Raw genomic sequence first — 27,062 nt, forward strand, 5'->3', positions numbered from 1 at the left:
CCTGACCCATTTGTGAATCTAAGCGGAGTGGCACTTCTCCCTGCCTGCATTCCTCCTAGTAATGCCGGGGATGGGTCACGGGCCTGTGCGCCCATGGGCTCCAGCACCAGACAGACTCGGATTCAAATTCTGCTTCTACCGCTCCCCCCGCCCCCATTTATGCCCTTGAGCCCTAGAATAGCTAACTTGTGATGGGGACTTTCCACCATATGTATATCTGAATATACAGGGTGGCTTCTCCCCCGACCCCTTATGCCTTGGAGAAGAAATGTCATTTTGTATTTGAGCCTTCCCAGAACCAGGGCTACTATCTCAGTGACTTTATTTTGAACAAACGAGTTGCAGAAAAAGAGGCGATGTGGAGCCCCAAACACTCCCATTCATCGCACTGGATTCCTTTAGCTGTTCACCTGAAAAAGTGAAAACCGTGAAAAAGAGGAAAAGCAATTACAAATATGAAAAAAATCAAACTGCCATCTCAAACACAACAGACATTTTAACTCCAAAAATGCTGTAGGCTCACAAGAAAAGTAAGCTGAAGTAGGTGCTCCGTGTTCTTCTTTCTTGCTTGATTCCCGGGAACCAGGGAGATCTCCAATCAGCACCTGCCTGGACCGAGAAGAGGAGCCAGGGCTTCCCACAGTGGTTTCCAAAGCCAATTGCCTTTAGTTTCATCTGATCAGCAAGAAATTTAACATGGTCCACTATACACATGGACTTTGTAATAATAAATTCTACACATATGCGGTTGTACCACTATATCATGTACATTAGGTAACATGTACCAAAATAGAAATGATAAAAAGGATTGATGGAAATACAAACTGAAGTTCTTAAAAAAAAAAAAAGCAAAAAAATTTAACCCAGATTTATCATTCCTGGGGAGGTGGCCCCATGGTTTCAAGTGGTTTCAAGGATTTCTTTAAAAAGCCGTGCAATAAGTGATCTATAGGAAATAGCAAGTGTACACCCCTGGGCTAGGAGCAGTGAAAAATGAGTCCAGCTTGCCTAAAGTCAGCATATGAGCCCTGTGGCGTTAGAGATCATATTTTCAGCCAGAGCAACATTCATAGATTTTAAAAAAATGCTGTAAGTCAAGTGGCTCAGGAGTAGAACCTGACGTGTCCTGACAGCTCTATAGGTGATAGAAAGACTGGCTCTCGTCACAACGGACACGTCCAAGATGCATATGAAAGATCTGAATGAAACAGCTCCATGAAACAGGAAAGAGGAAAAGAGCAATATTTCTCAAAGAATATGTTACATCATACAATATGCGACTTGAAATAGGCTTGGTGTAGCTCAATGAATCAACTAAATCCCATCACTAGGCACTTGATGGTGTCATCTATATGCTTAGAAGTTTATAGAGTGTGCCATAAAATAATCTCTCATTGGGAAAACGAGAGGTCCGTTCTCTTGGTATTCCATGTTCCCTAGAACAAACTTTTGGGACTTTGATCCTGTCTGACAGATGAGGAAGCTGAGCTTAGGGTATTTGTGGTTTGCTCCATGTAGTAAGAGGCGGTCAGACACCTGCGCAGACTCAGTGACGATCTCACAGTAGGACCATGAACTGCCAATTCACGGGGATTACAGGGGAGCATATTGAATGCATGTGTGCAGTAAGCACACGTGTGCAGTAAGCGCTCCATAAATGCTGGTCCCTCTGGACGTTGTCGCTCCACCTTGCAAGGGACCTGGGGCAGGCAGGTGGATCCCCTCCCGCAGCCTCAGTTTCTTCCTCGGCCCGCGGAGGCGCGGTCCCGAGGCTGGCCCGCCCTCGGGGAGGGAGCACGCGGCGCCCCGGGTGCTCTGAGCAAAGGGCGGCGCTGGGCCCGCCTCGGGGCCGGGGGTGGGGCGGGCCGGGGCGCAGGGGGCGGCCCCGGAGGAGTCACGTGGCGCGTGGCCGCGGCCGAAGGAGAAGTAGCAGCGCCCGCGTCGGAGGGCGTGCGCGGCAGGGAGTACCCGGAGTCTGGACAGCGGGCGGCTGCGCGCGGGACCCGGAGCCCGGACCCGCGGCGGGGGCGCGGCCAGGTGAGTGGCCGGGTCGGGCGGGGGCGCCCGGGGGACGTGCGCCCGGGGCACGCGCGCCCGGAAAGCCGCGTCCAGGGCGGGGGTCCTGCGTGGGGCGCAGCTGGCGCGGGCAGGGGTGGGGCGCGCCGCCCGGCCCCCCGCTCTCTGTGCCCAGCGTCCGGGCGGGGACGGCCACTTCCTCACCCCGGACCGGCGCCACTCGGTCGGTTGATGCCCCGGGGCAGCCCGGCTTTGAATGGGAACCGGAGGAAGCGGCGCGGCTTGCGGTCGGGGGTTCGCGCCAGCGCCTGAGTTCTAGGCTCCGGTGGCCCTGGGGGGTCCCGCGTGGAGTCGGGCGTGTTTCCTGGCTACCTCTGTGCCCAGGGCTTGTGGACTCCAGGCGCCGGCCGGCCCCTGGCACTTCCTCGCACTACACAGGTGGTTGCGGCTGGGTGGGTGGCGAGCGATACCAAGGAAGGCGCAGCCCCTTGCCCTGAGAGATTGCAGAGTTCTCGGGGGATCCAGAGTTCCCTGTCCTGCCACACAGTGGTGTGCATAATTATGTTTGTGCGACTGTGCGTTTTTTTGGTTATGTTGTGGAATCGTGGAGAGGTGGTTACCCCCACAGCGGAAGAATTCGAGGGAAAGACAGCCCGGTGTGCACTCCGGGGGAGGGGGTGTTGGCAGCTGGATTCCAGAGGGGGCCTGGGATGGCTCTTCTAGCACCCTGATCTTGAACTAGAGTAAGAAAGTGTGGGGTGGGCGGGTGGGGGTGACGCGCAAGGGAAACAGGTGGCTTTGTCAGTCAACGTAATTAGAATTTCGGTTCCAGCTGTGTAACCTTGGGCACGTCGAAGACTCTCTGAGCCCCAGTTTCTTCCCCTGGATACTTGGGCCACCCAGGCCTGCATCCCAGGGCTATATGCAGAGTTGGGGCTTATCTGCCACTTCTTGACCCTCTGGTTAAGGGCCCTGCGTGGGGGCCCTGGCCAGCATCCGCGATACAGCCTTGCAGGCAGTCTTGAGTCCCTGGCCATCCTAGGCAGTTCTTTTTATTAGAGACGAATGCCCAGTGTGTACCACTGCAGGGTTCCCTGATGCTCAAATTGCCTAATGATACCCACCCCCTTCCCCCCAAGCTTGTGAAACTCCTCTGGAGGAGGCAAAGCCAGGACCCCCATAAATAGCCCTTGGGCTGAGTGGAATTGGTAGAAAATTGAAGATGAGAAAACTTTTGAAACTGTGTCTTCACTTAGAAAACGCTAAAAACTCAAAGCAGAAAAGCTCATCCATTATGTTAGCACTTAAATCAGTCATAAGCTGATGGTCAGACCCTTTACCTTCTCCGACTCTCCAAAAATAACCATTCCTCCTAGGTTTATAAGCAGACAGCCTTTTTTTTTTTTTTAAATCATTAAAAAATTAATTTATTTATTTTAATTGGAGGCTAATTACTTTACAATATTGTAGTGGTTTTTGCCATACATTGACATGAATCCGCCACGGTTGTACATGTGTCCCCCATCCTGAACCCCCCTCCCACCTCCCTCCCCATCCCATCCCTCAGGGTCATCCCAGTGCATTGGCCCTGAGCACCCTGTCTCATGCATTGAACCTGGACTGATGATCTATTTCACATATGGCAACAGACAGCCTTTTTAAACATGTAATAATATTTATTAGTTTATAACTCTTTTTCATCTGCCTCACAAATCTTTCCAGATCACAGTACTTGTAAATCTTCCTCCTCCTTTTCAGTAGCTACTGAACATTCTTTGTGGGCTTCCCTGGTGGAGAAGGAAATGGCAACCCACTCCAGTATTCTTGCCTAGAAAATCCCATGGACGGAGGAATCCGATAGGCTACAGTCCATGGGGTCGCAAAGAGTTGGACACGACTGAGTGACTTTTCACTTCACTTCACTTCACTTCACTTCCCGGGTGGCTCAGTGGTAAAGAATCTGCCTGCCAGTTCAGGAGACATGAGTTTGATCCCTGGATCAAGAGGATCCTCAGGAGATGGAAATGGCAACCCACTCTAGTATTACTGTCTGTGAAATCCCATGGACAGGGGAGCCTGGCGGGCTACAGGCTGTGGGGTCGTAAAAGAGTCAGATGCGACTGAGCAGCTAAACAACAATTCTTTAACGTGTGTGTCCCGTCATGTAAGGGATACCGCCCCCCCCAACCCATTCATGAGCAGCTGAATTGTTTCCTGTTCTTTCCTCTTATAGATATTTTTGTGCATTTTTCAGCACAATGCTGGATCAAAGCAGATGCATGTTTTACGTTTTAATAGATGCTCGCAGGTTGCCCTAAAAAAAAAAAAGTGCAACTAAGGCACACCTGTACCTGCCATGGCTGACCCTGCCGAGTTCCTCCAGTGAGAATATGAGTCACCCTGTTTCTGCAGGTGGGGTGACATCAGTGATAACACCCCTCCTGCCCTCAGAGGGGCTGTCATCTCAGGGGTGCGACTGTGCCGGATGTCCAAGAGAATTGTCTTGTGGGATTTTGTATGAAATCCTGCCCTGCTCTGACGTGTGCAGAGAGCCTTGAAGAGAAGAAAACTCTTCTGTTTCCTGGTTCTGGGTCCTTGCATTATTTTTTTTTTAATCTTTATTGGAATATAGTTGACTTAAAATGTGTTAGTTTCTGCCGTACAGCAAAATGGATCAGTTATATATATACACATGTGTTACGTGTGCTCAGTCGCTTCCGTTGTCTCAACTCTTTGCCATCCTATGGACTGTAGCCTGCCAGTCTCCTCTGTTCACGGGATTTTCCATGGCAAGAACACTGGAGTGGGTTGTCATGCCCTCCTCCAGGGGATCTCCCCGACCCAGGAATCGAAGCCATGTCTCATGCCTTGCAGGCTGATTCTTTACAGTTGAGCCACTGAGGAAGCCCATATATATATATATATATATATATATATATATATATATATACACACACACACACATATATTTACTCTTTTTTAGATTCTTTCCCGTAGAGGTCATTACAGAGTATTGAGTAGAGTTCCCTGAGCTATCCGGTAGGTCCTTATTAGTTACCTCCTCTATGTATAGTAGTGTGTGTGTGTCAATACCAGTCTCAATCTATGCTCCCCTTTTGCCCAGGAACCATAAGTTTTCCACATCTGTGACTCTTTATTTGCGTTGTAGATGACTTCATTTGTCCCTTATTCCACATAAAAACGATGTCATATGATAATTTGTCTTTCCCAGAAGTTTATTTCAAAGAGGAGAACATGAAAAGTAGGATCTTATTAAATCTCGGCCTCATTTGTATTTAACACCATAAGTCATTTTATAAAATTACCCAGGGAGGATGAGAAACAGGAACAAGAAAGGGATTTCAAGCCTATTTCTTTTTTTTTTTTTTTTGAAAGCAGAAGCAAAATAGAAGTTGCCGGTGATGGCTAGTGCCCTCCTCTGGGGTCAAGGTCTTGGAGACCTTGTCTTAGTTGCTGAAGCCTTGAACCCTGAAAGCCTGAGTTGGGAGCTGGTGGATTTTAGTAGTTGACTCCAGGGATCTTGTGGCCGTAAGGATGCTTTCCTGGTTCTTAGAGAAGGACATGAGAGACTTGATGTTTATGGTTGAGCCAGTCCACTGGGCTTCTGAATGGGGAGTGACCAGAATCCTGGGAAGGTTAGTGCAGGGCCTTCCCAGAGTCAGAAAGAACCAAGGGTTGTGCTTCCAGGTCGGCTGGTTTAAGTGGCAGTGTTGTGAGAGGCGGTGTGTTTCCTATTTGCGCCCTGCTGCACCTGGGAGTGGGGAACTCAAGAGCTGTGTCCTGCTTCTGACACTTTGCAGCTGTGTGACCTTGGACGAGTCCTTTGACATCTCTGTGTGGTTAGTTACTATCTGACCAGATTGTGAATTCCAGAAGGGGGTTGCCGAAGGAGCAGGGGCATGGGATTCAGACCGGGGTTCCCATCCTGATGTTGCCACGTGTCTCCCTGACCTTGATCACGTGATTTCACCTCCCAGGCCTTGAGTTTGCAGCGCCAGTATTTGTAAGATAAATGAGATGAATCCGATACGGCAGGTGCAGGCACCCGGGAGGGCCAATGAACAGCAGGTTTTCCAGGGCGGAGACCGGCCTCAGGCCCCTTGCTCGTCCCCTGACCTGGAATAGGGGGTGGTGAGGCGGGAGGCTTGGATCAGGCAGGGTTCCTGCACACCCTTGGCCCCCGGGCTTTTGTTTTAGCCAGTTTCTCGGACTAGAGCACCATCCCTCCCGCTTCATTTCTTTTAAAGATTGGATTCAGATGCTGTCTTCCCCTAGAAGCTTCCTCTGAGCACTGTTAAGTTCCCAGCCTCACCTTAGACTCAGCTGGGGACCCCTTCCTGCTGCTCCCTTGAGACCCCCACGTCTCTGCTTCTGCAGAATCATGGAGCTGGTGTTTCCTGATGGGTGGAGAGCAGGTGTAATTCATGACTTTATTGCTAGGCTGTCAGCACACCTGGGAGGTGCCCCTGGCTGTGGGTGGAGGGAAAAGGGGGCAAAGGACAGGGCCCGGGCCTGGGCCTCACCCCTCGTTTGCGTGCGAGTCCACTCTCTGTGCCTGTCGTGGAGGTGACCCTTGGTTAACGCTTTGATCAGCTGGCCGATTAATATCATCGGAGGCCCTGCTAGATGCTGTTTGTGTTGTTGTTCAGTCACTCGGTCGTGTCCAACTCTCTACCACTCTGTGGACTGCAGCATGCCAGGTGTCCCTGTCCTTCACTATCTCCTGGAGTTGGCTCAAACTCATGTCCATTGAGTTGGTGATGCCGTCCAAGTTCTTATCCTCTGTCATCCCCTTCTCCTTCTGTCCTCAATCTTTCCCAGCATCAGGGTCTTTTCCAGTGACTTGGCTCAGTACATCAGGTGGTCAGAGTATTGGGAGCTTCGGCATCAGTCCTTCCAGTGAATATTCAGGGTTGATTTCCTATAGGATTGACTGGGGGCTGTACAAACATTGTGGGGTCTAGTCCATCCAGCGCCCCTCGAGGGTGGTGTTATTCCCATTATACAGCTGAAACAACTGAGGCCCTGATTTGGAGCAGCTTGGCACTGAGGCTGTGGGGAGGCCCAGGCAGCCCTGGCTGAACACCCGGCTTCTCTGCAAAGTAAGAACTGTGGGAGCCTAAAGGGGTTTGGAGGTGGGGACGAGATAAGAAAGATACAGGGATAGAGACGCAGGTGTAGAGAATGGCTGTGGGCACGGGGGAGGAAGGGCAGGGTGGGACGCACTGAGAGAGCGACACTGACATGTACACACCCTACCACGCGTGGAATGAGCAGCTCGTGGGACGCTGCTGTGGGGCACAGGGAGCTGAGCTCGGTGCTGGCCTCCAGGGCTGGGGTGGGGTAGGGGGTGGGAGGGAGGGCCTAAAGGGCACGGATACACAGTATATGCACACCTGTGCCTTCTCAGTCTTGTCTGACTGTGCTACCCCGTGGACTGCAGCCTGCCAGGCTCCTCTGTCCATGGGATTTCCCAGGCAAGAACACCGGATGGCTCGCCACCTCCTCCAGTGTGTGGTACACGCATGACTGATTCACTTTGTTGTACAGCAGAAGCTTACACAACATTGTAAACCAGTGATACTCCAATATATATATATATATGAAGACTGAGTGGGAAAGGGGGAGAAAAGATACAGGAAACGGTGGACAGTAACAGGAGCTAAGCCTGACCTGTGTTCCCTCCGTTGGCAGGTGGAGTCTTATCCACTGCACCACCAGGGAAGTCCCACTTTTGTTTTGTTTTTTTTTAATTCATTTATTTTTAATCGGAGGATAATTGCTTTATAATACTGTGTTGGTTTCTGCCATACATCAACATGAATCAGCCGTAGGTATGCCTACGTCCCCTTCCACTCTTCTTCTTAAAGCATCCTTTTGATTCCTGGTCTGAGAGTTCACTCCAGGGTCTGGGGTGGGAGCAGGCGGCCAGAGTGACCCACGTGTATAACATCCCTGGAGGGAGCAGGGAAGCAGGGAGACCCACTGCTTTCTGGGTTTGCTGGTGGGCTAGATGCGGGCGTGAGAGGAGCCAGACAAGGGAGGCTCTGAGATCTGGGGCCCAGGCACCTCTCTGGGAAGCTCTGACTGTTCAGGAGGATGAGGGGTCACCAGGGACACCCCCGGAAGCCAAGCTGCACACCAGGTGCTTCGCTGGTGGCTTCCTGACTGTCCTGGTCAGAGTCGGGCTCCCCAGGGCCACACGGTCAGCGGGAGCCTCCACGCAGGACTGCCGGGCCCTGCTGTGTTCTGCCCTTTCTGCTCCATTTCCATGCAGAGGTCTCCACGGACCCATTTGGGAGGTTTTTTCTCTATTCCCGGCTCCACTCGGGAAGTAAAGGGGTGGTTCGAAGTCTCTGGGTGGGGTGTCAGGGTTGGGGACAGGAGCCAGCCTGGGCTTCTTTGGCTATTCAAATATTCTACAGCATAAAGCAGCGTGGGGAGGGAGAGGTGGCGGCCAGGTTGGGGTGATTTGGTTATTCAAAGCCGGGATAACGGTTGGGTCACTGAGATGAAGGGCTCCACCCACACCTTGCTTCCATTTAAACGTCTGAGCAGCTGGTGATCCCCCCTGCCGCCAGCACCTTCTCCCCAAGCTCATCCTGATGGGCATGAGACGGGGTTTTGGCTTCTGAAGCTTCCTCCTGTTAACTGAAGCCCGCTCAGTTAACTGAAACCAGTTCCCCCTTGCTTCCTCCCTCCAGCCTCCTTGTTCACCCTCTTCCTTCTCGCCTCCCGCGCTGGGCAGCAGACGACGGCGAGCACCATGGCCAACGTGGACACCCTCCCGGAGTACGAGAAGAGTCAGATCAAGCGGGCCCTGGAGCTGGGCACCGTCATGACCGTGTTCAGCTTCCGCAAGTCCACCCCGGAGCGGAGGACCGTCCAGGTGATCATGGAGACGCGGCAGGTGGCCTGGAGCAAGACGGCCGACAAGATCGAGGGCTTCCGTGAGTACCTCTCACCTCCCCGCCCGGGCAGCGGGCCTGCAGCTCTCGTTGGTTCGACACCTTCTTCTGAAAAGGAAAAGTGGCGTCGCTTTGTCTGGGGCTCTGATGGGGTTTGGGGCAGGTGGGGGATGTCGGCCAGGAAAGCTCTGGTGAAGGAGCGGAGGCGTGCGTGGGCCAGCTTGGAAATGACCTCCAGACAGCTCGCCTGGGCTGCTGGGGGCTGAGCGCACCATCTCACGGCGTCGGGGACCGTTCGGTCTGCGTTGATGGTCAAGCTGTGTGCCCTCTTGAGGGCTCACTGGCCAGAGCTTGTGGAAAGTCACCGCTTGGTAGCCAGATGTGTGTTTTAGTGCAGACAGCAGAGCGAGAGGCCTGTGCTTTACTCCATGTGGACGGAGCACATCGCTCAGTGTGTGGAGCCCTCCAGTGAAGCTCTGCTCCGAGTGGAGGCGGCTTCTTTTTTCCTTCCCCCTTACATTGGGCAGTGGGTTCAGATCCTCAAGTTCCTAAGCCCCCTTTTTCCCTCAGAGTCTGGAGACTTAAGCAATGTACAGTTGCAGAGACTTGCTTTAATGAGTTTTTATTGACTTCTTTTAAATTGAGAAATTAAAGCATCAGATCAGATCAGTCGCTCAGTCGTGTCCGACTCTTTGTGACCCCATGAATCGCAGCACGCCAGGCCTCCCTGCCCATCACCAACTCCCGGAGTTCACTCAGACTCACGTCCATCAAGTCAGTGATGCCATCCAGCCATCTCATCCTCTGTCGTCCCCTTCTCCTCCTGCCCCCAATCCCTCCCAGCATCAGAGTCTTTTCCAATGAGTCAACTCTTTGCATGAGGTGGCCAAAGTACTGGAGTTTCAGCTACACTTGGGGAAAGATCAGACAATTCAGAAATAAATGTCTCTCTTCCCCAGTCCCACCCCAGGCTCCAGAGGCCAGCTCCTGCCCAGGTTCTGTGGTCTTCCAGATGTATTCTGTGCTTGTGTGATGTGTATGTTGTCTGTTGCTTTTTTACACAAATAAGTACCTACTGCACATACTTCTGCACTTCGATCTCTTTTTTAATTTAATAGTTTTCTTTAAAACATTTTTTATTTACTTCTTTATTTTTGGCTGTGCTGGGTCTTCGTTGCTGCCTGGACCTTTCTTTAGCTGTGGCGAGCTGGGGCCACTCTCTAGCCGTGGTGTGCAGGCTTCTCCTCGCAGTGGCCTCTCTTGCTGTGGATCTCAGGCTCTGGGGCACGGGCTTCAGTAGTTGTGGCCCCCAGCTCTAGAGCAGAGGCTGTATAGGTATGGTGCACGGGCTTAGTTGCTCTGAGGCACGTGGGATCTTCCTGGATCAGAGATTAAATCTGTGTCTCCTGCACCGGCAGGCAGATTCTTTACCACTGAGCTACCAGGGGAAGCCCCCTGGTAGTTAACCATTGAGGTGGTTTCTTATCAGCATATTGATCTGCCTTTTCCTTTCATCGCCACATAGCATTCTGGCTACAGCGTGACAGTTTAACCCCTAGAGATGGACGCTTTGGATTTTTCCAGTCTTTTGCTATTAGCTGTACATGGATTCTTCTCTTCTTTTGCTAGCAGATTTATGGAGATACAATTCCCATACCTTATAATTCATCCATTCACAGGTTGATATACTCCCAGGTATGTGCGGCCACCACAGTTTTAGAGCGTTTCATCACCCCTAAAAGAAGCCCTGTACCCTGCAGCCATCCATCTGGCCCTCCTCCTCCTCTCCTGCCCTAAGCAGCCTCTCATCTCCTTTCCATTTTCCTGTTCTGGACACTTCCTATGAAAGGAATCACACAGCGTGTGGCCTTCTGCGACTGGCTTCTTAACAGAGCGTTTCCCACGTTTCCACGATCCATCCGTGTTGTGTGTGTCTCAGGACTTCATTCCTTTACGTGGCCGGGTAATATTCCGTTCTACAAATATTCCACAGTTTGTTGACCCGTTCATCTGCTGATGGAAATTTGGGTTGTTTGCTCTTCTTGGCGGGTATGAATCCTGCCGCTGTGAGCTTTCGTGAATGAATTTTTGTGCGGCTGTGTGTTTTCGTTTCTCCTGGGTGTATGCCCAGGGGTAGGGCTGCTCCTCAGCCAATGCAGGAACTTTGTTTGATCATTTTAGGAACCCCCCAGACTGTTTCCCAAGTGGCCACACTATTTTACATTTCCACCAGCTGTGTGTGGGGGTCACCTTTGCTTTATTCTTTCATGCACGCAGGTTGGGTTTATCTGAAGGACAGTGTCCTCCATGTGTAATTTCTGAGTTAGAGGGCACGAGTTATTTTTAACTTTAAAGGACGGTTGGATCACATCCCGTAGAAGCTCCTGAGGTGGTGGGGGCCCCTCTAGTTCCCCACATCTCCTCCCACACTGCCATGGGGTTCTGAACCTGGTGGTTCACAGGTGGACTCTGATAGTGTGACATGGCTCTTCGTTTGGTTTCTTTTATCATGAGCGAGACTAAATAGCTTCCCAAAAGGTTTCTCCTGACTCTGGAGCCAAGATGACCTCCAACAGCACTGAGCCAGAGGGCCTGCTTTGACAGTGCCCGACCTTCCCCCTGATTTTGTTTACACTGGACTCACGACCTCCCAGGTGGCCCAGAGACCTGTGGCAGCTGGGGCGGGGGTGGGGGCCTGCAGGGGCAGGACGGACCCAACAGTAAACACAGGTGCCCCGCTGCACTGAGAGCGGATGGCCGGCCCTTGTCGGCCAGCTGGCCGAGCGCCATAAACACCTGGTGAGGGGCATTTGAAGGTGTGCAGGCCTCTGGAGCTTTCTCCTGACGGTCCTGATGGTTGTGAGACACGGTTTTGCTTCCTGAAATCCACACCCTATGGTTCTCCCCGGTTATCCCTAAGAGCAGTTCTTCCTCCTCCTTGGGGTGGCTGAAGATGACTGTCATTCACCAGGGTGGTTGGGATTCAGTATTTTAATGAGCTCCCCAGGTGATCCTGGTAGCTAGCCAGGTTTGGTAGGTACTGCGCTAGCAACTCCCTCCTCCCACCCCCTGTCCTCCCACCACCCCTCGCCCCGTCCTCCCACCCCCCTGTCCTCCCACCCGCCCGTCCTCCCACTCCTCGTCCTCCCACCCCTCCACCCTCCCCTCCTTCCAGCCTTCCTGCTTTTCTTCACCGGTAGCTTCCCTCCCTCCTTCCATCTATCCACATTTGAATGCCTGCTCTGCCAGGCACTATTCTAGGTGCTGGAGATACGGCAGTCATTGAGTTAGCCCCAGTCCTCACAGAGCCTGCACTGTTGGATTAGGTACAGGCAGCGTGGAGCCTGACCCCAGCAGGGTTTGATGAGCTTGGCCACGTGAGCGTAGGCACGTTCCATCCCCTGCTGAGATCCGGTTCTCCTGTCTGCAGAACGGGGACGATATTGCTGTCCACGCACAGTGTCACCGCTGCGAATGAACAGGTGAGTCGCTGGATCAGAAGGCTGAGCACGGTGCGCAGCCCTGGACCGGTGCGAAGTGCTGCTTTTGCTTTTGCCGTTGTTGTGGGTGACGAGCGGCGGCCAGCCTGTCCGGGGCAGCAGAGTCTTGCTTAGGTGTTTGGACTTTCTCTGGAGAGCAGTAGGGCTCCACTGAAGGGTTTTCAGCCGAGGGGTGGTGTGAACACCTTTGTGTTTTTGAACTGCACTCGCGAGCCTATGTGAGATGGCTGTGTCGTGTTTGTAAAGTGACACAGAAGCCGATTTGGGGGTAAATTGCTTTAAAAAGGTGCTCCCCTGACCACCTAGAGAGAACAGGCCTTTGAGCCCTGGACGGGGCCACTCAGCACCTCATTTCCAGCCTCTTGATATAGAGGTGGTGTCCTGGGGGCCCTGGCTATAGTGTTGCCTTAGGGGTCTGAGTCAGCAGGAGCCTGCAGGTTACTGTGGGGTCTGCAGAAGACAGCACCCGTGTGTGGCTCTGGGGTCACTGGCAGGTGGCCTCTGGCCTCTGGCCAGGTGTCACAGCCTCCTGTGTGGGCCTGGGTGAAGGCAGACGCCCACGGGTCTCACTGTGCCGGGCGATCCCGTCCCACCCATGCGGGGGCATTCGACAATGCCTGGAGATACTTTTAGTCCTGGTTATTTGGAGGGGGTTGCTTCTGGCATCTAGCAGGTTGAGGCCAGGGGTACTGCTAAACATCTTACAATGCATAGGACAGCCCCCACCCCAAATAATTATCCAGTATAGAATTATAAGGTTAGTCACCTGGCCTGGGGACTCCCCTGGTGGTCCGGTGGCTAAGACTCTGCACCTCAATGCGGGGGTTGTCGTTGTTGTGTAGTTGCTAAGCTGTGTCCAGCTCCTTTGCAAGCCTGTGGACTGTAGCCTGCCAGGCTCCTCTGTCCTTGGGATTTTCCAGGCAAGAATACTCGAGTGGATCGCCATTTCCTTCTTCGGGGATCTCCCCCACCCAGGGATCAAACCCACATCTCCTGAGTCTCCTGCGTTGGCAGGCAAATTCTTTACCACTAAGCCACCTGGGAAGCACAATTCCTGGTCAGGGAACTATATCCCACATGCCACGACTAAGCCCTGGCACAGCCATATAAAATAAAAAAACTGTTAAAAAGGAAGAAGAAAAAGTGTATTTCTTCCTGAAAAATTAAAAAAACCTTGGTCTGAAGTCATGTGTTTGCTTTGCTTAGAACCGTAAAATGTCACACATTCCCCCTTGGACCGTGTCATGACGGAGCTGTTCCGTGTGCAGTGCCACGCCCATATTTGCCATCATACCGGGCCCCCAGTTTTGCTAAGAGAGAGGAGGAAGGGATGGGGTCCCTGTTCTGGGGGAAACAGGTGAAATCCCACAGATAGAGGAGCCTGGTGGCCTTTAGTCCGTGGGGTGGCAAAAGAGTCAGACACGACTTAGTGACTGAACATCAGCAACAACAGCTGGGTGGTTCTTCTCTCTGTGGCCTGGACTGAGGTGGTACTCGGCTGGCATGGCCCCTGGTCTGGAAGTTTCCAGAATCTTTGCTTCTGTGTCTGGTGCTGTGGTGATGATGGCCGGTAGCCCGGGCTCAGCTGAAAATGTTGGCTGAGCACCTACTGCATAGCAGTCCCAGGGTCATCGGGCTCCTTACGCGGTGCCTGGTGTCCCCCCGGGATGTGTGTTCCAAGAGTCACAGGGCTTCTTGTGACCTAGCCTGAGAAAGTCACCTGTTCAGGTCTGCGGGGCCAGCTCAGGTTCAAAGAATGGGGAATCTCCTCTTGGAGAAAATGAGACCTGCTCAGGTGGGGAGAAAGTTGACAGGAGCCGCCTTGGTGCCAAACGACCACGAGGACACCTGGACTCTGGGTCCAGGCTCATAGTTCAGATCTCCGCTCCACCACCTCCTAGGAGCTGTGTGATCCGAGGCAGGTTTGCTTGACCTGTCTGTGCCTCAGTTTCTTTATTGGTCAAGTGAGATGGCAGTCAATGAGATAAGGGTGAGAAGCAGTGGATTTTATTTAAGTATGTTTTTGTATGTATTTATATATTTTACCTGTATATAAAAGGTGCATATTTGAAACAGTAGGAGTCCCAAGGCCTGGCTTCTGACAAAGAAGATGAACTTCAGCCGGACACTCACGTCTTGGCCATCCTTCTCCTGTTGACTTTCCGAGGCCGCTGGGCAGGATGGTACACTGGGTTCCCTCCTGTGTGGGCCTCCTGCTAGTCTCTGGGTGTGGGGTGGGAGCTTGTGCTGGAAGTCCTGCCTCTCTGGTTTTTCTTTCCCTCCGGGCGCTAGGGGAGCAGACTCCGACTAGAAGGGAGTCCGCCGGAGCACCTTGCTGAGGTGAACTTTGGGGTCCACTGGTACCTTGTCCGCTTGGGAGCGTGGCCTGGGACGTGTCCCAGGAGCCACAGTGGTGCCGCCTGCCCGTGGGGTGTGGACGGGGCTGGTTGTGTGATGAGCCAGCTGTGAGGCGTGGACCATGTCCATCTGACTGGATGGGCTCAGTTCTCAGGCTTTCACTTCTGCATGTGCACATTTTCTTTATCTGCTTATTTTTGGCAAGTGGTGGCTGTCTGTGAGTGAGGGGTGCTCACAAACAGGGGCTGATCTGCTTCCCTAGTGTTAGGCTCTTGGCTTGCCTGCCTAATAATAAGTGCATGATGACGATGGTGATGATGATGTTGGTGATGAGGGCCGCCTCTGAGTGCTTTCCGTGTCCTAGTCTCTGTGTGGATACATCACGCGTCACTGCTCTTTAAATCCTCACAGTGACCCTGTGAGCAGGAACCATACCCACTTTATTTATGAGGAAACTGAGTCCTGGGAGACTCGGTGACATGACCAAGGCAGCGCCCCAGTTTGCTTTCGTTCTACCTGTCTTTTGGAGTCTCATGTCTTCTGTTCTGCGTTGCCTTTTCCTCCTGTGTGATCTTAGAGATGTCTGAGTTCTGTATGGGGTAGTGGGGCACCCTGCTGCAGACCGAAGGAGGACAGCCTCGCTCAGCCTTTGTTACAGCAAGAGGGAAGGCACTGATCCCTTCTTCTCACAGAGGACGTGCCCTGCCCGGTGCTGAGATGCCAAGGGCAGGACGCTTAAGAGGTGCCTGGCTAGCTGGGAGCCAGATGTGCCTGCTGGAGCCCCTACAGTGGGGACGAGTGTGGACCCAACAGGGGCGCTGAAATGGGCTTGTCCTCTATCTTGCCTTCTTCTGAGATCCATCTTTGAGCTACTTATCCATTAAAAAAAAATGAGTATTTGGCAAAGTTCTTATTTTAACAATGTGTCTTTGAAACAGTGGAGCAGGTGTTTTTTCACCGGCATTTTCCATCTACAAAATCCATTGTCTGAAAGTGGTTCCCAAGCTCCATCAGTCAAGTGTCCCATCAGAAATAAGATTCAGCCAATACTCCCAGTGTATTACAAAATAGTGGTTATAGCTCCCTGTGCTATACTGTAGGTCCTTGTTGATATAGTATAGTATTAATCTCAACCTCCTAATTTATCGCTACCCTCTTTTTGCCCTTTGATAGCCATAGCTTGTCATCTGTGTCAGTGATTCTGCTTATAAATAAGTTCATTTGTATCATTTTTTTGATTCCACATATAAGGGATAGCATATGATACTTGTCTTTCTGTCTCACTTCACTTAGTATGATAATCTCTAGGTCCATCCATGTTGCTGCAAATGCCATTCAGTTCAGTCCAGTTGCTCAGCCATGTCCAACTCTTTGGGACCCCATGAACTGCAGCACACCAGGCTTCCCTGTCCATCACCAACTCCCAGAGCATGCTCAAACTCATATCCATTGAGTCGGTGATACCATCCAACCATCTCATCCTCTGTCATCCCCTTCTCCTCCTGCCTACAATCTTTCCCAGCATCAGGGTCTTTTCTGTGAGTCAGTTCTTCGCATCAGATAGCCAAAGTATTGGAGTTTCAGCTTCACCATCAGTCCTTCCAATGAATATTCAGGACTGATTTCCTTTAGGATGGACTGGTTGGATCTCCTTGGAGTCCAAGGAACTCTCAAGAGTCTTCTTCAACACCCCAGTTCCAAAGCATCAATTCTCTGGCACTCAGCTTGCTTTATATTCCAACTCTTCACATCCATATATGACTAATGGAAAAACCATAGCTTTGACTAGATGGACCTTTGTTGGCAAAGTAATGTCTTTGCTTTTTAATATGCTGTCTAGGTTGCTCATCAGAGAAGGCAATGGCACCCCACTCCAGTACTCTTGCCTGGAAAATCCCATGGATGGAGGAGCCTGGTGGGCTGCAGTCCGAGGGGTCGCTAAGAGTCGAACACAACTGAGCGATTTCACTTTCACTTTTCATTTTCATGCATTGGAGAAGGAAATGGCAACCCACTCCAGTGTTCTTGCCTGGAGAATCCCAGGGACAGAGGAGCCTGGTGGGCTGCCGTCTGTGGGGTCGCACAGAGTCTGACACGACTGAAGCAACTTAGCAGCAACTCAGCAGCAGCAGGTTGCTTATAACTTTTCTTCTAAGGAGCAAGCATCTTTTAATTTCATGGCTGCAGTCACCATCTGCAGTGATTTTGGAGCCCAAGAAAATAAAGTCTCTCACTGTTTCCATTGTTTCACCATCTATTTGCAAATGGCATTATTCCATTCTTTTTTATGGCTGAGTAGTATTCCTGTGTGTGTGTGTGTGTGTGTGTGTGTGTGTGTGTGTGTCTGTCTGTCTGTCTGTCTGTCTGTCTGTGAGTGTCTGTGTATGTGAATGTGTGTGTGTGTGTTTGTGTAGGGGAATTAAAGAATTAAATGAAGTAATTAAAGAATTAAACAAAATAATCCCTATAATCTGCCCTCAGTCACACAGAGGAGACAGGTGCTCAAGTAGTCACTGCTCTTGTCAGCATCAGACTTAAAGGGAAATGGCATCGTGGAAAGGATGAGGTGGACTGTGAGAGTGTCTGTTCACATAATGAAATCGTTGTTTTCCTGCATCCACATGGGTCGTCCTGCTACCCTTCCCAGGTACCAGTTGTCCAAGTGGAGCCTGCTGGTGTGAGAAACAGAACTGGTGTTTTTATCCCTGACACTGATACAGACCTGCCTATCTGCCATTCAGCTGAGGAATTGTTTTCTGTGACCATTCAAGCATTGTCTTCTGTCCTGGGTGATGATCACTTGACATCCTTAGAATTCATCCCTTTGTTGTTATTTTTTTTAAATGTATTTGGCCATGCTGTGTGGCATATGGGATCTTAGATCCTTGACCAGAAACCAAACCCGTGCCCCTTGCATTGGCAGCTCAGAGTCCTAACCACTGGACCACCAGGGAAGTCCCTGGTCCCTTCTTTGACTTAGCAAATACCCAGAGGATTGGTGTGTGTTGGATATGAGCCTTGTCACTGGGAACACCTGGTGAGTGAGATGATGGGGACCCCAGAGGAGCTTACAGTGTCACAGGAAAGACAGAAAAGGCCAGACTAAGCATTCAGGACTGTGTGGGATACCAGGGAAGGAAGAAGCAGAGCACATGACAAAGAGTAACCAGCAAAGAGCGCAGTGTTAGGAGGTCAGGCCTCAGGGAAGCGTGTCCTGAGCTTAGACTTGAAAGTGATAGGGAGCCGTGGGAAGCTCTGGCCGGGGGCTGGGGGGAGCATTCCTGGCTGAGGGCACAGCAATGAAGCTTCCATATTAGTCTGGGTAGACGAATGGCAGTGACAAATGCCTTCTTTAAAATTACTTTTTAAATTTATTTTTAATTGCAGGATAATTGCTTTGCAATATTGTGTTGGGTTCTGCCATACATCAACGTGAATCAGCCACATGTGTCCCCTGCCTCTTGGACCTCCTGCCCCATCCCACCCCTCTTGGTTGTCACAGAACCCTGGTTTCAGCTCCCTGAGTCACACAGTAAATCCCCACCATCTGTCTGTCTCACGACCTGTGGTGCTATATGTGTGCCTCTGCTGCGCTCTCCGTTCATCCCAGCCTCTCCTTCCCCTCTGGGCCCACAAGTCAGTTCACTATGTCTGTGTCTCCATCACTGTGCTGCAGATAGGTTCATCAGTACCATCTCCCTAGATTCCGTTTATGTGTGTTAATATATGATATTTGTCTTTTTCTGTCTTGCTTCACGTTATATAATAGGCTCTAGGTTTGTCCACCTCATTGGGACTGACTCAAGTGCATTCATTTTTCTAGCTGAGTAATATTCCATTGTGTATACGTACGTAATTTCTTTATCCTCTCATCTGTTGATGGACATCTGGGTTGCTTCCATGTCCCAGCTAGTGTAAACAGTGCTGCAGCGGACGTTGGGGTGCATGTGTCTTTTTCAGTTATGGTTTCCTCAGGGCATGTGCCCAGAAGTGGGATTGCCCATTCAGGTATGACCTAAATCAAATCCCTTATGATTATATAGTGGAAGTGAGAAATAGATTTAAGGGCCTAGATCTGATAGACAGAGTGCCTGATGAACTATGGAATGAGGTTCGTAACATTGTACAGGAGACAGGGATCAAAACCATCCCCCTGGAAAAGAAATGCAAAAAAGCAAAATGGCTGTCTGGGGAGGCCTTACAAATAGCTGTGAAAAGAAGAGAAGCGAAAAGCAAAGGAGAAAAGGAAAGATATAAACATCTGAATGCAGAGTTCCAAAGAATAGCAAGAAGAGATAAGAAAGCCTTCTTCAGCGATCAATGCAAAGAAATAGAGGAAAACAACAGAATGGGAAAGACTAGAGATCTCTTCAAGAAAATCAGAGATACCAAAGGAACATTTCATGCAAAGATGGGCTCGATAGAGGACAGAAATGGTAGGGACCTAACAGAAGCAGAAGATATTAAGAAGAGATGGCAAGAATACACAGAAGAACTGTTCAAAAAAGATCTTCACGACTCAGATAATCACGATGGTGTGATCACTGACCTAGAGCCAGACATCCTGGAATGTGAAGTCAAGTGGGCCTTAGAAAGCATCACTACGAACAAAGCTAGTGGAGGTGATAGAATTCCAGTTGAGCTATTCCAAATCCTGAAAGATGATGCTGCGAAAGTGCTGCACTCAACATGCCAGCAAATTTGGAAAACTCAGCAGTGGCCTCAGGACTGGAAAAGATCAGTTTCCATTCCAGTCCCAAAGAAAGGCAATGCCAAAGAATGCTTAAAAAACTGCACAATTGCACTCATCTCACGTGCTAGCAAAGTAAGGCTCAAAATTCTCCAAGCCAGGCTTCAACAGTATGTGAACTGTGAACTTCCTGATGTTCAAGCTGGTTTTAGAAAAGGCAGAGGAACCAGAGATCAAATTGCCAAGATCCGTTGGATCATCGAAAAAGCAAGAGAGTTCCAGAAAAACATCTACTTCTGCTTTATTGACTATGCCAAAGCCTTTGACTGTGTGGATCACAATCAACTGTGGAAAATTCTGAAAGAGATGGGAATACCAGACCACCTGATCTGCCTCTTGAGAAATCTGTATGCAGGTCAGGAAGCAACAGTTAGAACTGGACATGGAACAACAGACTGGTTCCAAATAGGAAAAGGAGTACGTCAAGGCTGTATATTGTCACCCTGTTTATTTAACTCATATGCAGAGTACATCATGAGAAACGCTGGGCTGGAAGAAGCACAAGCTGGAATCAAGACTGCCGGGAGAAATATCAATAACCTCAGATATGCAGATGATACCACCCTTATGGCAGAGGAACTCAAAAGCCTCTTGATGAAAGTGAAAGAGGAGAGTGAAAAAGTTGGCTTAAAGCTCAACATTCAGAAAACGAAGATCATGGCATCCGGTCCCATCACTTCATGGGAAATAGATGGGGAAACAGTGGAAACAGTGTCAGACTTTATTTTTCTGGGCTCCAAAATCACTACAGATGGTGACTGCAGCCATGAAATTAAAAGATGCTTACTCCTTGCCAGAAAAGTTATGACCAACCTAGATAACATATTGAAAAGCAGAGACATTACTTTGCCAACAAAGGTTCGTCTAGTCAAGGCTATGGTTTTTCCTGTGGTCATGTATGGATGTGAGAGTTGGACTGTGAAGAAGGCTGAGCGCCGAAGAATTGATGCTTTTGAACTGTGGTGTTGGAGAAGACTCTTGAGAGTCCCTTGGACTGCAAGGAGATCCAACCAGTCCATTCTGAAGGAGATCAGCCCTGGGATTTCTTTGGAAGGAATGATGCTAAAGTTGAAACTCCAGTACTTTGGCCACCTTCTGCGAAGAGTTGACTCATTGGGAAAGACTCTGATGCTGGGAGGGATTGGGGGCAGAAGGGGAAGGGGACGACAGAGGATGAGATGGCTGGATGGCATCGCTGACTCGATGGACGTGAGTCTCAGTGAACGCCGGGAGTTGGTGATGGACAGGGAGGCCTGGCGTGCTGCAATTCATGGGGTTGCAAAGAGTCGGACTCGACTGAGCGACTGATCTGATCTGATCTGATGGCAGCTTTATTCCTTGTTTTTTAAAGTAATCTCCATACTGTTATCCATAATGGCTCTATCAACTTGCATTCCCACCAACAGTGCGAGAGCGGTCCCTGTTCTCCACACCCTCTCCAGCATTATTGTTTGTAGATGTTTTGATGATGGCCATTCTGACTGGTGTGAAGTGGTACCTCATTTGCATTTCTCTGATAATGAGTGCTGTTGCGCATCTTTTCATGTGTGTCTTAGCCATCTGTATGTTTTCTTTGGGGAAAAGACTCTTTAGGTCTTCTGCCCACTTTTTGATTGGGTTGTTTGTTGTTCTGGTATTGAGTTGCATGAGCCGCTTGTGTAGACAAATGCCTTCCTGATATAAATGTTTCACTCAAGTCGTGATCTAGTGGGATTGGGGGTCTTGTGACACCACCATCCCCTAAGGCGTCTGAGGCCACTGCAGGACCCTCTGTGTGGCCAGCATGTGGGTTAAGAGGAAGAGTGGAGGACGGCTTAGGACATTCTAGGGGGTCAGGCCGGGAAGCAGTGTGCCTCTTCCCTCCCGCCTTCCGTTGGCCAGAACTCAGCATGGGACTGGCTGCAGAGGAGGCTGGGAAATGTGGTCCCTTGTGTGCCAGGCAGAATGGACGTGGGCGTGGTGGGCGTCACCCAGGCTCTTCATGGCCCCTCATTTTGGAGGATGCAGACGTGGCTGTAGCCCCACAGATGGCTCAAGAGTAGAATGATTGTAGCAATTTAGGGACTCCTGCAGGAATTCAGGGGGCGTGCAGAGCCTTTGCACTGGGCCTCCTGGGAACGGGAGGTGGTGGCATTGAGGTCTCTCCCATCCCGTTGTGGTGGAACCACTGTGGTGATGACGTCTACCTGTACAGACGGGCCTCGTTAGCCCTCTTCGGTTTCCTTGGAGCCACAATTAGACCGTCCCCAGCAAAGCCCTCCACCTTGACTCTGTCGCCCCATCAGCGAAGGCTTAGGTTCCCCAGCCTCCCGTGATGGATGCCTGAGCGAGGCGTCCAATGGCTGGGTCTTCTGAGCCAGTGCATGAGGCTTGGCTGCCTCTGAGAACAGTGTCCTCTCTGGTCAGCTTCGATGTGGAGGCTGGGTTAGGTGGGTCTTCTGCTGGAGAACACGGTCTGGCTTCAGGGCTTCTGGGTGGAGGTGGGTCCCTGTTATGGGTGGACTGTGTCTCCCTTCCAAATTCAGGTGGTGAGGCCCTAACCCCCAGGCCCTCTGAATGTGGCCTTATTTGGAGATCTGGTCAGTGCAGAGGTGATTAGCCAAGATGAGGTCTTACTGGCACAGAGTGGGCCGCTGATCCCATGCGACTGGTGTCCTTGTATGAAGAGGACGGGACTCCCCTGGTGCTCCAGTGGTTGAGGGTCCGCCTGCCAGGCCAGGGGACACGGGTGTGATGCCTGGTCTAGGAAAAGCCGCACGCTGTGGGGCTACTGAGCCCGTGCGCCACAACGGATGAGCCCGCCCTCTGGAGCCCACGAGCCGTAACTCCTGAAGCTCTGGAGCCTGTGCGTCTCGTCAAGGGAAGCCTCCACAGTGAGAAGCCCACCCATCACATCAAAGAGTAGCCCCCACTCCCCAAAACGGGAGAAAGACAGCATGTAGCAATGAAGACCTAGCACTACTACTACTAAGTCGCTTCAGTCGTGTCCGACTCTGTGCCCACCAGGCTCCCCCGTCCCTGGGATTCTCCAGGCAAGAACACTGGAGTGGGTTGCCATTTCCTTCTCCAGTGCACGAAAGTGAAAAGTGAAAGTGAAGTCGCTCAGTCGTGTCCGACTCTTAGCGACCCCATGGACTACAGCCTACCAGGCTCCTCTGTCCATGGGATTTTCCAGGCAAGAGTACTGGAGTAGGGTGCCATTGCCTTCTCCGGAAGACCTAGCACAGGCATAAGTAAATAATTTAAGAGGATGTACACACAATATTAAAAAAAAAAAAATTAAGATCGTGGCATCCAGTCCCATCACTTGATGGCAAATAGAAGGGGAAACAGTGGAAATAGTGAAAAACTTAATTTTCTTAGGCTATAAAATCACTGCGGATGATGGCTGCAGCCATGAAATTAAAAGACACTTGCTCCTTGGAAAAAAAGCTATGACAAACCTAGACAGCGTATTAAAAAGCTGAGAGACATCACTTTGCCAACAAAGGTCCGTACAGTCAAAGCTACGGTTTTTCCAGTGGCCACATATGAATGTGAGAGTGAGTGACGGAGTGAAGTTGCTCAGTTGTGTCCGACTCTTTGCGACCCCGTCCATGGGGTTTTTCAGGCAAGAATACTGGAGTGGGTTGCCATTTCCTTCTCCAATGATTGTGAGAATTGTACCATAAAGAAGGCTGAGCACCGAAGATTTGGTGCTTTTGAACTGTGGTGTTGGAGAATACTTGAGAGTCCCTTGCTGCAAGGAGATCAATCCAGTAAATCCTAAATGTCAACCCTGAATGTTCATTGGAAGGACTGATGCTGAAGCTCTAATACTTTTGCCACCTGATGTGAAGAGCTGACTCATTGGAAAAGACCCTGATGCTGGGAAAGACTGAGGGCAGAAGTGAATGACAGAGGATGAGATGGTTGGATGGCATCACGGACTCAGTGGACATGAGTCCATTGAGGATTGCTGGCATCACCAGAAGCCAGGGGGGAACTGGGGAGTTGTTTCCCTGTCACAGCCACAGACGGAGCCACCCCTGCTAACTCCTTGATCTGAGCCGTGAGACGGTCCGTTCCTGTTGTGGAAGACAGTACGTTTTTGGTTGGGGCCATTTTGCTGCAGCAGCCGTAGTGTACCAACTCACTGCCCTTTAAGGGGCCTGAGGGACGGGGAGAGTGGCCAGCTTGGCAATTGATGTGTCCACGTGGCCGCAGAAACCATGGACAAGCTGGACTTTGTTGTAAAGGAATTTAAGAGCCCTCACTTTCTATTCCAAGTGTCATTGTATTTCCCGGCTGTGAGGGTGTGAGAGGCAGCATTGTATCCTGGTTAACCGCGGGGACTGGAGCGCCTCCTTGGGCTTGAATCCTGACCCTGTGGCTTGGGCTGGAGACTTCCCACTCTGTGCCTCAGCTTCCTCACCTGTAAAATGGGGAGAACGAGAGCGCCCAGCTTCGACGGTCTTCAGGAGGATCAGATGAGCTCCTGAAGGTGAAGCACTTAGAAAGGTCAGAAGGGGGAGCGCCCCGTGTGCTTTGCTCTTGTTGTCAGTGGCTCACGCACCTTCCTCTTCTCTTGGGGGCACATCCCTTGAAGTCTGTCCTTCAAGTCACCAGCCCCCAGCCCCACCCCAGAGGACGCTGCGCATGTCTGGTTAGTTGTGGTACATCCAGTTCTCCCACACACACCCTGGGAGTGTGGCCGGGATTCTCTTTCCCTCTGGGTTGTTGGGGATCTCAGTGTCCCCGCCAGAAGTCCATCTGGCTGTTGGAGAGGAGAGGACAGGAGGAGGGGGCAGCTGGGCTGTGGACATATCTGTCCTGAGAAGCCCGAGGCCGCCCCGGGAGCGGCTGAGGGCAGGGCCAAGCCCTGGGAAGGCAGATCCCGGATCTCTTATGCATGTCAGACTAGGAGAGGGAGCTGTTAGAAGCCATCCTCTGCTGAATCCTTCAGGAAAGACCCTCCTGCTGCCACACCTCGGTCTAGCTTAGCTGTAAGTGAACATTTTCACATGTCGGGCTGACGAAGTAACGTGTCTTTTTTTCATCTTGGGAGAGACCTAAGCACTGTGCACGTTGAAGCTGAAGCCAGAAATCTTTGTATCGACTGTCCCTGTCCCCCAGCAATGCCTGGCCCTGGAGCCAGGCCCCCGGTGGCTGTCACCCCAGGCGGTGAGCTCCCAGAGGCAGGGACCCATCGATTCTGCCCACCAGGAGGAGTCCCACGGGCCACACCTGACCTGTCATTGGTGCTTCCTAGAGAGCGGTCAGCTGGCGAGCCAGGAAAAGGCCCTGGCTACCGGAGATCAGCTCTGGGATTTCTTTGGAAGGAATGATGCTAAAGCTGAAACTCCAGTACTTTGGCCACCTCATGCGAAGAGTTGACTCATTGGAAAAGACTCTGATGCTGGGAGGGATTGGGGGCAGGAGGAGAAGGGGACGACAGAGGATGAGATGGCTGGATGGCATCACCGACTCGATGGACGTGAGCCTGAGTGAACTCCAGGAGTTTGTGATGGACAGGGAGGCCTGGCGTGCTGCGATTCATGGGGTCGCAAAGAGTCAGACACGACTGAGCGACTGAAGTGAACTGAACCGAACCCCCCTCTCAGCCTCTGTATCCTCCTCTCCCCAGAGACGGCAGTGTCTACGCTTAAGGGAGGGCAGCTCTGTGACTTCTCTTTCTTGCTTGTGTATTTCTTTTTGTTTTTACTTTTTAATTGGAGAATAATTGCTTTACAGTATTATGTTGGTTTCTGCCATATATCAACATGAATCAGCCATAGGTATTCGTGTGTCCCTTTTGAACCTCCCTCCCACCTCCCACCCCTCCGCACCCCTCTGGGGTGTCACAGAGCATTTGATTAGAGCTCCCTGCGTCATATGGCGTCTTCCCACCGGCTGGCTCTTTCACACGTGGTAATTTGTGTGTTTTCAGGCTGCTCTCTCAGGTCGCTGCCCCCCCTCCTTCGCGCACTGTGTCTGCAAGTCTGTTCTTTTATGTCTGCGTCTCCATTGAGCCATGTGCCGTCACTTCAGCCGAGTCCAGCTCTTGGTGACCCCATGGACCTTAGCCTGCCAGGCTCCTCTGTCCATGGGATTCTCCAGGCAAGAATACTGGAGTGGGTTGCCATGCCCTCTTCCAGGGGATCTTCCATTGTGTCTCCATTCCTGCCCTGCAAATAGGCTCATCAGTACCATCTTTCTAGGTTCCAATTATGTGTATTCCAAATATATGATATTTGATTTTCTCTTTCTGACTCACTTCACTCTGTATAATGGGCTCGGGTGCATCCACCTCATTAGGACTAACTCAAATGTGTTCTTTTTTATGGCTGAGGAATATTCTGTTGTATGTGTGTACCACAGCTTCTTTATCCATTCATCTGATGATGGACATATGTTGCTTCCATGTCCTGGCTGCTGTAAACAGCGCTGCAGTGAGCACTGGGGCACACGTGTCTCTTTCAGTTCTGGTTTCCTCAGGGTACCGCCCAGTAGTGGGATTGTTGGATCATGTGGTAGTTCTATTCCTAGTTTTTTAAGGACATCTCTATAGAATCTCTGACAGAATCTTACTGTTTTTTATAGTGGCTGTATCAGTTTACATTCCCACCAACAGTGCAAGAAGGCTCCCTTTTCTCCACACCCTCTCTCCAGCATTTATTGTTGTAGACTTTGATGATGGCCTTTCTGACTGGCATGAAGTGATACCTCACTGTAGTTTTGATTTGCATTTCTCTAATAATGAGCGATGTTGAGCATCTTTTCATGTGCGTCTTAGCCATCTGTATGTCTTCTTTGGGGAAATGTCTGTTTAGATCTTGTGCCCACTTTTTGATTGGGCTGTTTGTTTTCCCGATAGTGAGCTATATGAGCTGCTTAGTCTTCTGGAGATCACTCCTTTGTCAGCTGTTTCATTTGCAATTGTTTTCTCCCATTCTGAGGGCTGTCTTTTAATCTTATTCATTGTTTCCTTTGCTGTGCAAAAGCTTTTAAGTTTAATGAAGTCCCCTTTATTTATTTTTGTTTATATTTCCATTACTCTAGGAGGTGGGTCACAGAGGATCTTGCTGTGATGTGTGTCAAGGAGGGTACTGCCTGTGTTTTCCTCTTATGACCCCTGCTTTAACCACATGTGATGGTGCTGGCCTCAGTTTTCTCTTCGGGGAGGTGGGTGGCGACTGGGCTGCCTTGCAGGATGGTAGCGAGGACTATGTTCGTAAGTGCATCTGACGTTCACAGTGTGTGCCTGATATAGCTTGTCTGTGTGCATTTGTGTCTGACTGGGGGTGCGTGCACTCTTCTGGTGCACATGGGTAGGGTCCCTACAAGGTTAAGGCCCTAGGTTTGAGCCCGAGTGTCAGTGGGCAGCCCCAATCCTTGGCTTTGTCCTTCTGCAAGCCTGGGGAGGCCTGGCCTTGGAGGAAAAGCGTCTGCAGGGCAGCGGTGACGTCGTTTTGCAAACAGAGTCAGTGCGGATGCCAGCTGAGAGCAGGGGGCCCTCTTCCATGCTCC

At 51.0% G+C, this 27,062-nt stretch overlaps 1 protein-coding gene across 1 annotated transcript in view; it reads left to right on the plus strand.

The window, feature by feature from the left end:
- The first annotated feature begins 1,902 nt into the window (after positions 1-1,902).
- PLCG2 (phospholipase C gamma 2) overlaps positions 1,903-27,062 on the plus strand; it is a 156,662-nt gene continuing 131,502 nt past the window's right edge. Inside the window, exons 1-2 of the mRNA XM_055551481.1 lie at positions 1,903-2,037; positions 8,742-8,987. Coding sequence (XP_055407456.1) covers positions 8,804-8,987 — 184 coding nt within the window. The 5' untranslated portion in view covers positions 1,903-2,037; positions 8,742-8,803. The remainder of the gene's footprint in view (positions 2,038-8,741; positions 8,988-27,062) is intronic.

Source organism: Bubalus kerabau, chromosome 17 (genome assembly GCF_029407905.1).
Source record: "Bubalus kerabau isolate K-KA32 ecotype Philippines breed swamp buffalo chromosome 17, PCC_UOA_SB_1v2, whole genome shotgun sequence".
NCBI classification, from domain to species: Eukaryota; Metazoa; Chordata; class Mammalia; order Artiodactyla; family Bovidae; genus Bubalus; species Bubalus kerabau.